Below are 17,596 nucleotides of genomic sequence, written 5' to 3'. Positions count from 1 at the left end.
ATTTTATAAGCGTCAGAGCAAAGCGTTTCTTCCACAGAATGTAAATAAAATTATTTTTACACTTGTATCGATGTTTGTATTAAAAATGTGCGTAGAAACGGTAATACCGACTGTATGCATTAGCAGCAATTGATATGGTGCTAACCCGAGTAAAACAGCTTGTAGGAAAAACGTCAGTTTAACGTGTAACTACTGCTAGGTGAACGGATGTGTGTCAATTTTAGCCGTTTTCCAACGTTTAGCTAACGTTTTTTTTGCAGGTTGTTTTACTCGGGTAAACGAGTACAGCTTCCACACTGACGTAACCTGATTTCAAATTAAAAACTTGAATTAGATTACAAATGACGTGAATTAGATTACCATGCGACTAAATGCCCATTTAATTGAACAGAAAGAAGGTAATGAGAAGGCCACAGCAAAAAACCAGATAGCAAAAAATTAACGTTTTGTGTGACCTTTGCCAATATAGATCATACATGCGTATAATTAAAGGAACACTTTTGGTGGTTGGGGCAAGTACTTGCCCCAACCACTAGGGACACTAGTGTCCTTGCAAGGACACTAGTGTCCTTGCATTGGCAACGATTTGGCTCAGGTGGAACAGAATCCTAAAAACATCTTATATCTTGGTTTCCTGATTTCTGTCATGGCTCCTTGATTCCGGTCAACCAAAAGGTGGCAATGCGGCCTTTGCCCTGTCATTACAAGAATGGCATCATGTTCCGCGAGCAAAAGCGACGAAGAAGAAGATGTACCCAAAACGGAAATATCGTGTAACGCAACATAATACGCAAAATACCTTTACTTCCAAGTCTCCTCGAAAATCGAGAATGAAATTGTTCTTTTCGGCTAATGTGGCAGCGGAATCACTTAAATGGATTTTTGAAGGCTGACCATGGCTTTCCATCCGGCTGGCAGTATTTACAGCATCACCGAATCTACAAGCAGTCAATTCTATCCCGGCAGTATTTAATGCATCACCAAAGCATAATAAAAATTCGATAGAAGGGTAAGTTATTGCCGTTGTCTAGGTGTGCAAGAAGAATGAATGGTTCATTCGTTCCTCTTGCACACCTAGGTAGAGCAACGGCAATGGGTGAGCATAATCAAAAGCTGTATTGTATAAGCATGATTTTATACATACACATTTAGATAAATTGTTTTAGTGGTGACCATGAGCCATCACTTACAAACAATATCGCGGTGATTTGGTTCCGATTACTCCAGCGGCAAGAGATCCTAATGAATAAAAACCATTGAAAAAACGTTAAAAATCACCTGGAAAAGGTAACTCGTGTTATTCAATAAGACTGCTGGATCACTTTTATTTTTGACTATCAGTATTTACTAGTATTTTACCGGTATGAATTCCTATCCGCAATTGCATGGGCAAGCGAGTCTTTAAAGCACCAAACGCCTTTTTTAACTGGAGAGCCATTAAGCAGATTTCGGTAATATGGCGAGTACCATTTCGCTTTGGCAAACCACTGACTACCTGTTAAACGGTGTGTATCGGTATATCAAAGTTATAGGTTTCTGTACGTATTCGGAATGTTAATTTACATGCGGTAAAGCGTCTACTCGTATGGTGTATTAGGTAGTGTAAAATGTTTTACATGCAGTGTTTGCCACATTAATCAATCAGATGCGTGATTGTAAGAATTATTGCGTCAATGTGAGCACAACCAAAAATATCCGTGTGCCTTTTATGTTTGTAGTAAATATAGCACTCTGACCACGTATATATCTCCAATGGTTTCCACTTTGTATACTCCAAACAGCTCAATTTCTCGGTCAAAGTAAGAATATACCCCGTCCAAAAAGGCCGAAGTTTCAGTGGGCGTGGATGCTCGAACGAAATCAAGAAACCCAAAAATACTGCTGAAGTACACAGATGCTGACTCGAAATACTCTGGAAGAACCGGCTTCCCATCCTGCAGCCGCCGCAAAATTTCTCTGCAAGCAGGGAGTCGCATTAATGCTACTATTTTTAAGTTGCAACGTTTGCTGAAATTTGACAATTAACAGTGCAAAGTTAGTTCGGGAATCTGAATAACATTTTTCCTGGTGACCTTTACCTTGGAAACATTTCACCCAGAAGCTTTTCACACTTATGCCGTTCGACGGCTAAGAGCTTTGTGCTGTTTTGCACTTGTGTTTCCAGTGTATCTGAATAAGCATTCAATCGCGCCATCACCCGACCAAAAAACGACAATTCCGAGATTCCGTGAAACATCAATACTTTGGTCAAGCGCTGCACCAGAATTCCTGCTGATGGTCTGTGATGTGGGTTCTCTTCCCAACACGACTCAAAAAGCATAATCGCATCTTGCGACAAATTAGCACAATATTCTCGATCAGTAAATTTTGGCCGGAAAGAAGGGGTGGATCTTTCGCGTATAAGCGCGAGCGCATCTGCAGAACATCAGTCGACATTTTTAATAATTTAATTGCACATTTAAACTTGCTTATCAATTAGGCTAGTGTCATACCTGATGCATCGCTTTGTGCGTATTCATACCGAATGCCAAAAGGTTGTGTCTTGCAGAGCAGACAATGTGAAATTATTCCAAAGGCATAGATGTCACTGTGCTCGTTAGGCCTATCACTTCCGCGTAACACTTCAGGCGGCACAAATAAAAACTTCAAAATTTCCATGTTGGTATTTGCGTTGCTCACTCTACTATCCCTGTATTTGTTCATTATTCTGGATTTGGCAATGAGTTTCATAATTGTTTCGTTGCCCAGATCAGATATCTTTAGTGCCAAACGGCTGTCCAGCAAGCACTTTGTAGTGCGCAAATTTCCGTGAAATTTTATCTTGGTTTTATGAATGTATTGCAGCCCCTAAAAATTGGCATTGAAAGGTAAACAAATCAACTGCATGATAAATGAATGAATAGGCAATTTGGCTAAGCCGGTATGCATACACCAAAAACAATGGCCGACCTTGAATGACAAAATTTACCTTTGATAAAATATTTCTCGTACGTAACCGTCTAACCGTTGAAAAAATACGCGCAATTTATAACTCAAAATCAGTACCGATGCCAGATCTGCCAATAATGAAAGTTTCAAATCCATGTCAGGATTGTCCATGTGGTCAATAAGGTCATTTAATGAATGCCTTCTGCAGTACGGCTCGAATATGGCAGCCTGTGGCAATTCAGTGCAAATCCCAACAAATTCATTTATGTTGTCGCTGTTTATTTGCTTGAGCTAAAAAAAATTGGGCAAAAATAAGTTTGTGTGCGCTCTATGTATTTACAATTGTTACAATAAGCAAGAATATGCTTTAGTCATGGCACTCCAACCACCAGTAAATTAGTAAACACGGAGTTCACCGGCATATGCTCATGCAATCCACAGAGAACATATATTCATATATTTAAACAAAAGTTATAGCTATTTTTACCGTAAATATTTATATTAATTATAGATCGACTAATTCAAGGCCTTACATACTTCATACAGGTACTGCAGCAAATGCCACGACATGGATGCCTTTTGGCCGAATCTCCAGTTAGGGACCACGGTTGCCCACATTAATTGTCCATTATGCAATTTGGAAACTCTGGGGTTGTTATGCCCACTATTAAACGCACTTAGGTTTACTACACTGTTGGATGCATATGTCTTCTGATGGTCGTGAGCTGTCTTTGGCGCCCCGGTATCCGAAAGGTCAACAATATCTGTCAACGAAATTTGCCACCACGGTGATTCAACGAACCGCCAACGCTGCCAAGCCCTAATACACACACATAATTATAACTTTATAAGGTTTTTGAATAGTTTTAGAACAGGATTGTTCATAAACTAATATTGCTAAGCGTACCATAAAGCCCAGAAAGCCAGAAGGATGACAGCAACACAGGACGAGGCAGCGGATACTGGAATAGTCATGTACGAACTGTCTTCTAGAAATGTATTAAATAGAGATGTTAGTTCTCGCGCATATATCCCCTTACAGCATAGAGATTGGGTAAAATCACAGTTTACAATTTTGAAATTTTGCATACGTTTATTACAGGAATCGTTCCTATATCCACAGCGTGGTGTATTAAGAACTGGCCAAATTCCAGACGGCCAAACTTCACTCACGTTCCTCAAAGTGAGCATCGTCCTGTTTTGATGTGAATATTGGTGCGAGCGCTAAACAGTTGCAGAAAAGGCCAACAATATTTATTGTCCCGTATATCCTAAATATTACATCACATATTTCTGTTTATAATGATAATTTTAATTCATTAATGTATGCGTAACCCTACACAATTATGCTGTACAGTGGACACTAGTCACACTACGTACAGTAAAGTTTCCAGAGTCTGGGTCCATTACAGCGGCTGCGATGTCTACCATTCGTTCACCCAGTTCATCGATAAAAAGTGGGCCGGTTGACAGAACGAAGGTTCTATTCAGAAATCTTTTGGCAAACTCATAACCGTCTTTCAAACTGCCATTAGATTGTAGTGTTTCGTTTAAAACCTGAAAAAAATATTGCAGAACATTATTAACATAATTATACTTGTTACTTGATACGTAGTAATAAGTATGGGCTACATACGACTACACACCTCCGCAAAAAGTTGGTACATCTCATAGCTTGGATAAAGATTGGAAGGAATCTGAAACATAACAGAATTAATTAATTATATTATTATTTTATAATTAACAAGCACCAGGTTACTATAATTAATTATATATCTATATGCATGGTTTAGGTATTAATTGTGTAATAAGTACTGCTATCGTGTCAGCATTTGTACAAGTATGGAGTAGAATAAGCTTCCAGCAGAAATTTCCTTGTTTACTGTTAGCCGCTGTAAGCATCAGTTTCGCAATGAAATGACGCTCACCATTGATAAATTTAAACATGAAACATGAATGAAATTATAGAGAAATGCAACACATTCACAATCAGTACCGGAACACGTACAGAGCGAGGCATAGTTAAACCTTATAATAATTACCATGTTATTCGGATAAGTAAAATTGTACTTTTCGCGAGCCGCCTCCATTACAGCTAAACGGAAACCAGGCACTGGGTCTTCAGGAAATTCAATCACATGAGAGATCAGAACGACCGAGCGAAAAGCCTCGAATACGACCTGAAAATCATTTAGCTGTGTCAGATGCTGTAAAACCAGAAACTAAAGTTATTAACATAATCAACTTATTCTTATATTAGAAATTAAGTAAAATACGCACTTAACTAACAATTTCGGAATCGGATCCAAGAATTTTTATGTTCATAGATGTACGTATATTATATGTCGAAGTACCATACCGGATCATCGGCATCATTATACTTCCAAGAATAACTATCTTGCAACGCTGGCGGCAAACCCTGCATTTGCAAAATTGGAAATAAAAAGACGTAGTCTCCATTTGTCAAATTTTGCCGGTAAGCTTCGATCTGCCAATATTTCAGAGATTAATGAAAAAGATTACTAATTTATGAGGTCCAAAAAGATGCGGTAGGGAGTACTGACAGTGCAATCTTATAAAGAACAGGCGGGCGCCTCTCATAACAATATTCTAAATTGTACCATAATTTTTCGAAATCTTTGTCCTGATCCAAATATAAATACGACTGCAAAAGACAAACACAGATAAAGCTGCACTGCATCAGCTGTTCTGACGAGCCGGATAGAAAATTACCTCGACTAACTTCGCTGATAAGTTTGAAAATGTGACGTAGCTCATCAACTCCTTTTCTTTGGTCATAACTAAACCGGGTGTAGTAAATGTCTGGGCCACTTTTGAATCTCATGGAGAACTGTTCATCCATTGCTCGATTCATAGGCACGGTAAAAAACGAAGACTCATCAATGATGGATGCAATAGAGGTCCATTTGTTGTCGGTGAAAAATCGCTGACAGAATGCAATTAATGCAGTTAGTGGATACACGGAAATTGAAATGAACTGACGATCTTTTTCTTGATTCGGCCCATTTCCTAGGCTATAATTATTAGAAGACGAACTGATTAATATAGTAACAAAACTGGCAAAACTTCACATCTAATGATACCATGCAGATATGGTATATAAAGCATAAATTCATAAAAGCACATGCATGCATGAAGTCTCACTCCGACATAAAGGTAACAAATAAAATTACTACACCTAGTTAACTACTTACATAAAAGCTGCGTTGAATTTGTTTTTTCAATGTGTGAACTTGAACTTTTTAAGTACAGTAGTGTCTACCATCGCAAGCTTGTTGGTATGTTAATTGGCTATTGCCTGAATAAAAACATTCTGCAAGTGATGTACAAACTATTTAAACTTTCACATTTTTATAAATTTCTGAACGATGATTTAACAGTAATGCTACGTTTTTCGATCGATTCAACATAAATTTTGATATAAACCGCAAAACTAATTAAAAGAACAAAATTTAACAAGTTTGGTCTAGCAACAACGCAACAGCTTGCAGTGATACAGTGCATGAGATTGTTTACTGTGCTCACCTGCTTATTTGGAATGTCTTTAAAGCTAACAACAAAAACAAATGTGAAATGCATTTGTCACTTATAATCAGATAAATCAATCCATTACTTATGCTCGTATTTTGGTCCCGTTCTAGCTGCAGTTAAGTTAGGTAACTGGTCTAATTAATTACAATATTTAAACACCTTTTTTATTTAAATATCTAATGATAAAATATCTAATGACAAAATATCACACTTGTATTAGTACCAAAGAGATCAACATATTGGTCAGTTGCAAGTGTGGACATGCTTGCTTAAACTTTGGAAAACCAAACCTTACGCTTTTACATAATTTAATATCCGTATATTTTTAAAGTTCATGAACAATATACATTGTGTTGTTGGAAACTACCAGTTTAATAACTGACGCCGGCTCTTTGCAGTGATTCACTCGATTAATCTCAGAACTACGTAGGTAAAACATTCAAGAGTGTATGACGGGACTTGCAAACTTGCCTCTTGTCATCTGAACTTCCTGTTCCACGGATCTAGAAGCTGAACCAAATAAACGTTAACATACCCCTATAATACGGAATTAATAATACGTCTGTACAAGAAAATTTAAAGATGCTTGGAGTAGATGCATATGAACATCGTAGCAGGAGGCCGCACTGACCAGTGGTGAGTAATACTACTCATGATTGCTGACGATAATTACCGCTCATTAAAATTAGGAACAAAATATAAGAACTATTTCTGGAGAGACTTACACCCTCCCAAGAATGCTATCATGTCAGACGAGTTTTCGTGCTCGAAAGTGTAATTGGCAACAAAGTTTTCCACATCATCAGCCAAAAGTACTTCACTTCTCCGGTCGTTCTCCAATAAATATGATTGGGAAATATTAACAATTCCATCAAAGCGTTTCTTCAGTTCTGCCAATCCTTTATCCATCAACGGCCCACAGAAACTCAGTCCCCATACTTCCGGGAGAGCACTACTGTTGATAGTTGGCGAGCCGATCCTGATATTGTACTTCCGAGAATCCACCAGCGTATGCATTGATAATGTCATTAAAAATAACCACATGATTATGTATAGCTTATATAACACATTTACATATGAAGAGGATTGCCGGAAACCGGTCGATCTCCTTCTCGCAAAATCTCGTAGAAATAAAAAACGTCGTAAAGTGAGATTCTTACACAGAATAAGTGTGATATTATACATTCTATATGACATTATCACTTAATTTTATTGCGAGATCGGAGATCAGTGGGGGATGAAGCAATACGACTAATACAAGGAAATGCGTAGGTTGTCCGCGCCGATTCCATTTCACAACAAAGACAATCTCAGAAAAAGTGAAGCTCGCGGACCGTTGATATAATAGAAGTATCGGTCCGGTGATGCTGTACATGCTGCACTTTTCAAAATCCATCACCCACTATTTCTTATCTTTGATGTCCGTCAAAATGTTAATGTACAACGCCCCTCGATTGTATGGTAATTTCAGGCTTTTTACGTAACTCTCTAACTGCGTATCCCTTATTCCCAAACCAGAATCAGACAGTGCTGACCATGTACGTACGCCATAAGACATTGACTAAGGCATTAAAATACTATTGTACAACTATTAGTGTCTAGTATAATATGCACAGCACATCGACTCCAGCGACATGTGAGTTGCAACAGCACCGACGGGAACTCAATCAATAGTACTCAGTTTTGTAGAATTTCCTGTGGATGTTTGTACAAAGGTCAGGAAGCAATTAATTCGCCCATACGAAAATTAAGCGTTATTCCCAGTTCTCGGAATGCGGTACGCACTATATAGGCCATTTCATTCTATTGCAACGCTCGGCGTTATGAACCGTGAGCTAAATGAGCCTAAATCCATCCAGAAACATGTTCTAAATACGAAATTGTAAAACCCTCCAGGTTATTCATCAACAGTTTCTATAGCCTGTGATTAGTAAACCGAAAGAAAGCTCCGTAACGTTGTCGTCTGGTCGATACTCCCAGTGATATAAATAATACTGGCTAAGGTAAGTAAGACGCACAATGCCGATAATTATTATGCACAGTGGCCTTTTGTATTTAAAACAAATAAATAACCTATCTGTACTTCTGTACTCAGTTTAATACGCTTGTTCGCAAAATCACGATATCTAATGACAAAATGCCAGATTTTGAATCAAGAAATAGCGTAGTAGTTTGTATGTGTAACTGCCGCATACAGCGCTAGCAGTATTCGTAACGAATAGTGAACAGCAAAGAATTAAAGTTAACGATGACGTTGTATTGTCCAAAACAAATATTAAGAGAATCGCTCAAGGCATGTAAGATTTCGCAACATCGAATGGGAAGATCGCCAAAAAGCTATACAGTGTAAACTGACTTTTTGGGTGAAGTACGGTTGATGTCTTTCAGGGCAGGAATACGAACAGGCCCACTGTGATGGGAACGCATTTCCAGCTCACAGTATCGTGTTTCGTGGAAGACCAATAATTTATTAGTAATTTACTAGCGTCGATCCATTAAAAACACATCTCCAGTACTCTGGGAATTAAGGGCGATGATGGATTCAGTAACACAATAGTATGAGTGACGTAGTACTCTAGCTAGAAAGCTGCAACACATACATAATCTGGTTCCCAATGTATTTTGTACAGGAACCTCAACTTGAGCGTACAGTCCACCGCTGAAAACTAAGTAGACATTATTAGACTGGAAACCACTATAAACATGTGTACGGGTTGGGCAGGTTATTATTGATCGAGCTTTTTGTCAGAAACATTACCATCTGACGTCAGCCAAGAAGCGCAGTGACCTGTATCATTAATTAAGGTCATAGACAAATAGCGAAACCGGCTTTTCTGCCACCTGGTAAAAAGTGACGATTCCCATTAGGATGCAGCTCCAGGGTTTAAAAAATACGGACGTAAGGGAATGAACGTTCAGCAAAAACGGCGCATCCTTTTCCATGCCTTGCAGACAAGTAGTAAAATTAACAGGCACGGGAGCTTTCCTGTCTCATTGTAAGCACGAATGGGAATTAGTAAATGCCTCTCTTTGACAATTGAGAGCTTCTGCTGAGTACGGAATTATTAGGTTTGTTACAGTTTCCGTTGACAGTTTCCCGCTTTCTCGTTGACTGGTGCGGAGTACCATTATAACCTAATTGCAATTATTGCGTACTAAAGAAATCGCGCACTCTGTAGGGAAGATAAAAAAATACATACATACCGTCAAGAGTTAAAACATTCGCTCAACAGCAGTTTCACTCTAATTTTTTTAAATGCGTGATCTCCGAAATAGTTGTTGTTGTTGCCAGTTGCCAGATTATACAGCAATAAATAGTTGCCAGATTATACAGCAATAAAACAATACGGCAAGTTAGTTAAAGCGCTGCCATTGTTAGTGAAAGTATCAGCTTTTCCACACAACAAAATCCTCATCACTGAGCTTTTTCACAACGTATCGTTTTGCACTAAGCGGTGAACCGAAGAGTATCCCTTTTAATTTTGCATACATCTTTCTGCACACCGGTTCGTAGCTTGCAATTCCCAGTTCCGCTGCCAACTGGTCGATGTACGGCCACAATCGGTCATCCATGGTGTGCGCTTCGTGCTCTCGTAAGCCGGCTTTCATTCTCTCTTCATACTCCATGTCCGCTTCCTTGAGCATTTCATCCAGACTGGGAAGAATAATGTCGCCCTTAAGGTTGGCTTTGAAGTATTTTACCTGGTAATCCAGAACCGGAGTAAAGACAGACGTTCGGCAGATGTAAAGGAAGGCCATCGTTGGGTAATAGCAGTTAATTAAATGGTGGTACAGCGGAGTAATACGACCACGACCGATTGATAAACGGCATTTTTCGTGGATAAAAGGACAATTAAAATCATAGCCCGTGCAGAAAATGACGCTATCAATTTTTTCCACGCTACCATCGCTTAAGATGCACGCATCGGTAGTTAAGCTATGGATAGGCGCTGTTTCTTGGATGTTGTGAAGTTTAATCGGGAACAAATCTTTCGGCTGACGTCGGCAGATTATAATCTGCAAGTTCGACATTAAAAATTAAAAATACTGTAAAAGCCAGTTCTTGCATAAATCAGAAGGAATTGGTGTGTAAGAGATAAGTAATATCTTTAGGTCTACAGTTAAAAATTGGTCATACTTATTTTCTTTGCATTGCACCATAGGGAATGCTGCACTTGTATTCCATTTCTGAAATACGAGCGCCGCATTTTTTTGGACTAACTACGTAGTAACATGCACATATTTACAAACAAGTCAAACACTAACCAGGGCCCGGTCACCGGCTCCCGGCTCCGAAAAATTTTATTTTTTGCAGGGAGACAGGGTAACCATTGGGTATACTTAAAAAAATAGTTTGATCGGCCATGGTTTAGTGGGCGTGGCTAAACTTAATTCCAGTGCATTTATGCATGCAGCACTATGTATTGAGAATACCGTATTAGTGTAGCGTACAATGTCAGAAATTTGCAACAGATACGTGTTATCAGTAGTCCAGTCATTTCCAATTCTTCTAAAAATTACTGCTGTTAATAACCGGGAAGAATTTAACAAAAATATGAAACTAGTGAGTAGGGATAACGAGTATTGTACTTGTGCCAACAAACATGTGTGATACTCTGTCGCGGGGCGTATTCCCATCACACATTAGTGCACTGTACTATATAATTCTTTTTGGTTATTAACAGCAGTAATTTTTATAAGAATTAAAAAGGATCTGACTACTGATTAGTGATCACACGTACTTATTGGTCAAAGAGATCTGACATTGTACAATGTACGCTACACTAATACGGTATTCCCAATACATAGTGCAGGATGTATTAATGCACAGGATTTAAGTTTAGCCATGCCCACTTTACCATGGCCGATGAAAATATTTTTTTTAAGTACACCCAAGGGTTACTCTGTCTTCCTGCAAAAAATGAAATTTTTCGGAGCCAGGAGCCGGTGACCGGGCCCTGGTAAGATTCGAGCTAACTGGTAAGCATAGTTCTCCAACAGCCCGTCAATAGGTATATGGTAAAATATATAATCGTAATTACTACTTTCTTAAATAGATAGAGTAGCACCTTTTTGGCTGCAGGAAGCAGTTCGATTGCAATATCACGTGCGGAGATGCTGCCGCCAATAATCAACACGGTTTTACCGCGGTACACTTCGGGAATTCGATAGTCGCTGCTGTGTATGACTTCTCCGTTGAAATCTGTCAGACCGGGAAGCTCTGGTAGATTTGGTTTATGGTAATGTCTAGCATAAAAATTGCAAAATTAAATTACGAGAGCAAGATAACATAAAATAAAAATGCTGGGAGTTTCACGTGGTAAAATTTCAATATAATTATAATGTACAAGCTTACCCATTGCAGACCACAACCGCATCAAAAATGTCATCGGCAATATCAGCGTTTTCCAAATTCTCGTAAGTAACATTCCACTGTGTGGAAGCATGACCTTCTCCGCATGCTTTCCCGGAAGTCCCGGGAATGGGCATTACCCGGATGACCCGGTGCCGAAACTGAGACCAATATTATCGTCAGAATGCGGAACATGATAACGTATGTTTCGGGGCACAAAAATAGGAATTTGAATTAATCAAAACGGCCACGGAAGAGCACACGTAATGTGAAAACCGGCTCAAATTAACCGTCTCACATTTCGTAATACGAACAACGGCAGCGAGCAATCTCGGAAATTAATTTATCAGAGTAACAGATGGTGATTTTGAACCGATACCGATACAACCGTTTCTTGGTACAGCTAGATTAGCGCGGATATTTTACACTTTGTACGTAGATATAATTACAATTTATCGCAAAATTTAGGTAAAATATCACCTACTCTAGTCGCTGAACTCTCCAGCACTTACTTTGATGTGAGGAATGAGCTTGAAATGGTCTGCGTAGCTTCGCATATAACCCATCACAGTTTCACTATTGCAGTACGAATTTCCATCTTCGCCGTAAGTAAATGGAAAATCTTCCAGGCTCATTAGGTCACGCGGAACGTTTGTCCTAAAACATTTTAGCATTTGAAGCTTGTAAGTACACTGTCTGTACATGTAAAGCTTTATAGCCTGTGAGGACTGAAAGCCATTTAAACTGCGCACTGTGAAAAGTTTTCAAAACGCGCTAAACAAAAGTTTTCATTGTTTTTGGTTGTAAGTACGGGCATAATACAAGTACTCGTACTGCATTAAAGCTATAATCATGCATATCTATATAAGTGATATAACGCATAACCGTCCCGTGAAGTTTATACGTACAAGAGATCACGATATATTCGACAATAAAAAGGCGATGTTTCCGGCTGTTGAATGTTGGTTTCGCATCCGGCTGGATATTTCCATACTCCACCGATGCTGTCTGCTTGCTCAAATCCGACAACTTGAAAACTTGGATCCAAAGAGAAATGCTTCAACGCGCACAGTCCAGTAAAACCGCATCCTATTACTGCTATCCTACGCTGCGCCATGTATACAAAATCATCTACTAGCTAATTCTCCACTTTTTCCAAATCCTCCTTTTCCAGATCTTCAGGAATTGACGGGAATTTTAACTATCAAATATTCTGCTCCAAAAGGAGTTCGAAAAGACACTCGAAAATGAATGTGGGCTTTGATTTTGTTACCACTGTACCATAAACACGCCAACGGTAGTTTTGATTCTTGATGAATGCGCTCTGCTTCTTTTATCTCGCCAAAATGAAGAAACGTATCAGTAGAATACTTGTATTACGGTAGAAGTTCAAGCAGATAAAGACTACTCCGCTTTATCTGCCCATGCTGAAGTTTTCTTATCTGCAAGATCAAGAGTTGTTACTCATGGTCAGTAGATGAAACCGTAGAAAAGCGCTTCACATTGTTGAAAAAACTAACTATAGAGAAGTACTTCTAACTTGCAAAACGTATGTAGGAAGTTGTAGATGACTGGAAGTCTGGGTCTCTATCTGAGGTTGGTTTTTTCTTTGGGACTGAGGAGTACAACATTAACGGCATATATGCTAATCACTAAAACGGCAGTTTTGAAACTTTTTAACGAGATCATTAATTTTCATGTAGGCCTTGTTACCCATTATAATTTTTTGTAAGTATTTAGTAGTAACCGGTAAGTAATTTTACCGCTACTTCTATCGTTTTTTACGAGTACCGGCGATTCGTTTACTAAAATTTACTCACTTCTGAGTTCTGAGTACTCACGCTTTACCGCGTTGTGAAGTCTGAGGCAAGGCTGAGGGCCCTAGCAATGATCGCTAGCATCTGTGACTCATCATTGCACAGCAGTTCTTATGAAGACTAAACAGATTTTGGTTTTCAAAAAGATAGCTGTTAAGTTAAACTTACGGTTACTTACCGTTCATCTTGCGGATGTTGGGCACCCTTTTAGTTTTCGGTACATCTCGGAATCGGTTTTGATTTTGACGAGCCATAGTTTGCGCCAAATATAAACATGTCCAGAGGATCCTCAGCTGGATTCGATCGGTATATCACCGTCTTCTCTCCAGAGGGTCGTCTGTACCAAGTTGGTAAGCTGGCAGTTAATATTCGCACACTCTGACCAGTTTCATCTAGCACCAAAATTCTCGATACTATGCGGTCGTGTGCTTTCCCACAGAATATGCCTTCAAAGCCATTAGCGCCACCGGTCATACATCCGTGGGCCTCAAAGGCACCTCGGCCGCCGTGGTGATTACACAGAAGAAAGTCCCCGACAAGTTGCTCGATCCTGTATCCGTCTCCAACCTGTACCGTCTGACCGAGTCTCACGGCTGCGTTATGACGGGTCTGATTGGGGACTCGCGTGCCCAGGTGCAGCGCGCGCAATACGAAGCGGCCAACTGGAAGTATAAGTTCGGATATGAGATTCCGTTGGATATGCTGTGCAAGCGGATGGCCGACATCAACCAGGTGTACACGCAGAATGCCTTCATGCGGCCACTGGGCTGCTCCATGATGATGATCGGCTACGATACGGAGAAGGGACCGCAGCTGTACAAGACGGATCCGGCTGGATTTTATTGTGGTTTCCGGGGGATTGGTGTGGGCGCCAAGCAGGCGGAGGTGAACGCGTTTTTGGAGAAGTCGCTGAAACAACAAGCGACGCTGAGCGATAATGAAGTTGTCGAAGTGAGTGAACCTCTTATTTAAAAGTATTCATTCTGCCATTAGGTGGATTTCCAAGCGGTAAACTAAAGATCTTTAGCACATTTTTAAAAATTGTTTTATCCTCTAGAATTTTGTTGCGCAGCTATCAGTTGTATTTCTTCCCTCGTTTTATTAAAGCAAAGTGAAACCACTAAAATGAGTACACTGACTAAGGCCAAAGATTTAATGATTTAATTTGGTCCTTAAACCTTTTGATGCCTAACGATTCTGTTAATTTGTGGCTGTTGTTGGCGATTCTGTAAATTGTATCATGTTTGCAGTTGGCGCTTAACTGTTTTTCCACGGTCCTGGCGGTGGACTTCAAACCAAGCGAGGTTGAAGTTGCATGTGTAACGCAGGAAAAGCCGTATTTCCATATTTTGACTGAACAAGAAATCGAGCAACATTTGGCTTCGTTGTCTGAAAAAGATTAGAATATTGCATATTCGATATCTCAGTTTTTTACTACGTTGGCGCTGGTATGAAAGATGCTATCAGGTATGCGGTTTCACAAGTTTTCTGTTCTTGTGATTTTTTCGATTTTCGATCCTGACTGAATTTAACTCCAAAAAAGCAAAACCGAAAAAGGCGGATTCAGCACTTACTTTACGGTCATATATCGTCACTGGACTGAGCCTTTCAAATAATTACTGTACAGTACTGTAAATAGGTAATAATGGGGGGATATCTAATGATATCTACCTAATACCTAATATCTTTCAAATCTGATATATATCTAATATCTTTCTATCTAATATGAGAACAGTGTATTTGTGTAGGTAATTCTTCCTGCATATCGTAATAAATCATCTACCGCGTACTGTCAGTGTTGTGGTTTGGCTGAGGGTCTCCTCCGCAGTACTGTATCTATACATTTCACTTTCAGTACAGTACTAGTTAAAGACTGAAGTAATAGCATTTTACTTACAGGTTAGTAGTGTTTTAAGTCCAACAAGGGCTGAAATGTTTGCTCTCTTAACAGTGTTTACTGCCATTTTTTCGTGATGCTGCAATTATCGGCAAACGCTGTTTTAAGCATACAAAGTGTAGACTTCCATGCAAAATTTGCTGGTGAACACCGTGAGCTGGAGTAAAAAAGTTCATGTTTTTAATTTCTTAAAATGCAGATTCTCACAATCACAATACTCAGGCACGACGTTCAATTGAAAAATTACAATTTTTCAGCAAATGAAATAAGTGTACTTAATTTAAACAACGTATTGTTAATATTGTACAGATTATAATTACAGGAACATTCTGGTTATGGGGAAAAAAGTCCACTAGCCGAATTCGATTCTTCGGTCTCCTCTTTGTGGCGTTCTTTGCTTTTTGGTCCGGATTTTTTCGAAGGTGTTTTCTGTTTGCGCTCCTTATCGCCGACTTTTTTCTGCTGATTATGTCGGCGATATTTACGAGGTGGCCCGTCTTCCTTCATGCTCTGCAGTTCGTCATCTTCCCTGGATTTATCCAGTTCCGTCTCTTTGGAGAATCTGCTGACTTCCTCTGTACGACGATTCTCAAATTTTGACGGGCTTAATGCAGCAATATACGCAGGCTTGTCCAAGCGATAGGTAGCTGGGAGCAGCGCGAAACTTGGATCCTTGAGCTGGAAGGGCGAATCGAGAGGACCGGCAATCCGCAAGTGGTATGCGGTGAGAGATTTCTCCACTTGGCGTCGCTCACTGGCTAGCTTTTCCCGAGCTTGCTTATAATCAATCTTATTCTGTTTCTGAACAGGCGTTGATTCGAATGTGTACACGCTCGGCATGGGAGGAAAATAATCAGGAATGTAGCGTGGCAGTCGTCGCTGGTCGCCACTCTGAAAGGAAGAATAAACTTATTTGTGATACCAATAATTAAACAAAACTAACTTGCACCAAAGTCCAATGTGTCACAATTTCCAGATGAACAATGCACCAAAGCCAGCAAAGTCATAGCGGTAATAATTTCTTTTTTTTCAACCAAACCGCACATAGATAAAGAAACGAATAATAATTATCGCAATTGGTAAAATTAGTCCAGAAAAGTAACAAAACACTGCCGTTCTTTCAATCCTCGCGGAAGAAGAAAGAAAGGATATAATAACTATGTAACTAAAAGAACCATGAGAATGGATTCATGGGCTAGTTGATACTGGAAAAATACTATAGCGTCAAAAATTAAGTACCCAGTGTTTATAAGCGACTGATCAGCTGCTCACTATTAATCTAATATAATAATAACAGCAAGTATTATTCGAACACTTCTCTGATTTTCTTACATAAGTGATAAATCTTACTTGAAATAGTGTCGAAGGCACAGCCGATCCAGCCTGATCCGGCGTCAGTTTGACGCCATCCAGCAGTTTTGGAATCCGGAACTCCCTTGAGTACGATTTAAGCTTCGGTATGTCCATGCCAGTAAAGGCAACAGCCATGATGGAGTCAGCGAAGTGTGCCTGCGCTCGCATTGCATGTTCAGCAAAGGACTGCGTCAAAGATCCCAGCTTCATCACAACTTTCACCAGAATCTGTTCCAGGATCGCCACGCAAACAGGATCTTCCAGTTCTTCAATACCATGCTCATTTAGAAGAGCAGCAATTATGCACCGCAAAGAGGTGGAAACGGGAGATTCCACGATAGATGTCGTTGAGATATCTTCCGCCATTCTTCAAACCTTTCAGCCAGCGACAAAAGTGAAATTGTGAATTCAAAACTCACAAAACAGATCGCTTTGACTTGTTATACTGACTCACCAGCAATTCATTGACAAGAACCACTTATTGTCGCACTTCTGCTTCATAATACATCGTCAACGTCTTTTGCGCGCACAAAAGGTATAAACAATGACATCATAATTTGAAAATGACCGAACATTCGATCAAAAATCGCTAAGAGCATGAAAAAAATATAAATTAAAATGTAAAAACGAAAAAGAAACAAAAATGCAAATAGTAAATTATAAATAAACACAAATCGCTTGAAAGCTCTCTCTCAT

The 17,596-nt window shown here is 39.5% G+C and overlaps 3 protein-coding genes across 3 annotated transcripts; 1 reads left to right on the top strand and 2 right to left on the bottom strand.

The window, feature by feature from the left end:
* Positions 1-147: 147 nt before the first annotated feature.
* Positions 148-13,159, bottom strand: LOC129580783 (atrial natriuretic peptide receptor 1-like). Its single transcript, XM_055471449.1, has 25 exons — positions 12,742-13,159; positions 12,346-12,490; positions 11,837-11,994; positions 11,550-11,727; positions 9,881-10,497; positions 7,206-7,666; positions 6,952-6,990; positions 6,475-6,499; positions 5,662-5,963; positions 5,550-5,593; positions 5,288-5,416; positions 4,971-5,108; positions 4,575-4,625; positions 4,309-4,485; positions 4,020-4,152; positions 3,836-3,917; positions 3,466-3,748; positions 3,046-3,219; positions 2,493-2,847; positions 2,079-2,415; positions 1,737-1,956; positions 1,360-1,495; positions 1,191-1,239; positions 800-938; positions 148-695 (listed from the first exon to the last, which is right to left on the bottom strand). The coding sequence occupies exons 1-25, from the start codon at positions 12,948-12,950 to the stop codon at positions 645-647; spliced, it is 4,632 nt and encodes a 1,543-aa protein (XP_055327424.1). The 5' UTR covers positions 12,951-13,159; the 3' UTR covers positions 148-644.
* Positions 13,160-13,772: 613 nt separating this feature from the next.
* LOC129601655 (proteasome subunit alpha type-6-like) lies at positions 13,773-15,206 on the top strand. The gene is made up of 3 exons (XM_055500518.1): positions 13,773-14,000; positions 14,090-14,601; positions 14,901-15,206. The coding sequence occupies exons 1-3, from the start codon at positions 13,925-13,927 to the stop codon at positions 15,051-15,053; spliced, it is 741 nt and encodes a 246-aa protein (XP_055356493.1). The 5' UTR covers positions 13,773-13,924; the 3' UTR covers positions 15,054-15,206.
* A 505-nt stretch (positions 15,207-15,711) lies between these two features.
* On the bottom strand, positions 15,712-17,552 carry LOC129602735 (transcription initiation factor TFIID subunit 8-like). Its single transcript, XM_055501868.1, has 3 exons — positions 17,355-17,552; positions 16,898-17,275; positions 15,712-16,438 (listed from the first exon to the last, which is right to left on the bottom strand). The coding sequence occupies exons 2-3, from the start codon at positions 17,264-17,266 to the stop codon at positions 15,881-15,883; spliced, it is 927 nt and encodes a 308-aa protein (XP_055357843.1). The 5' UTR covers positions 17,267-17,275; positions 17,355-17,552; the 3' UTR covers positions 15,712-15,880.
* Positions 17,553-17,596: the final 44 nt, after the last annotated feature.

Source organism: Paramacrobiotus metropolitanus, unplaced genomic scaffold, assembly GCF_019649055.1.
Source record: "Paramacrobiotus metropolitanus isolate TYO unplaced genomic scaffold, Prichtersi_v1.0 Parri_scaffold0000004, whole genome shotgun sequence".
NCBI lineage: Eukaryota > Metazoa > Tardigrada > Eutardigrada > Parachela > Macrobiotidae > Paramacrobiotus > Paramacrobiotus metropolitanus.
This window is presented reverse-complemented; position numbering and strand designations above follow the sequence as displayed.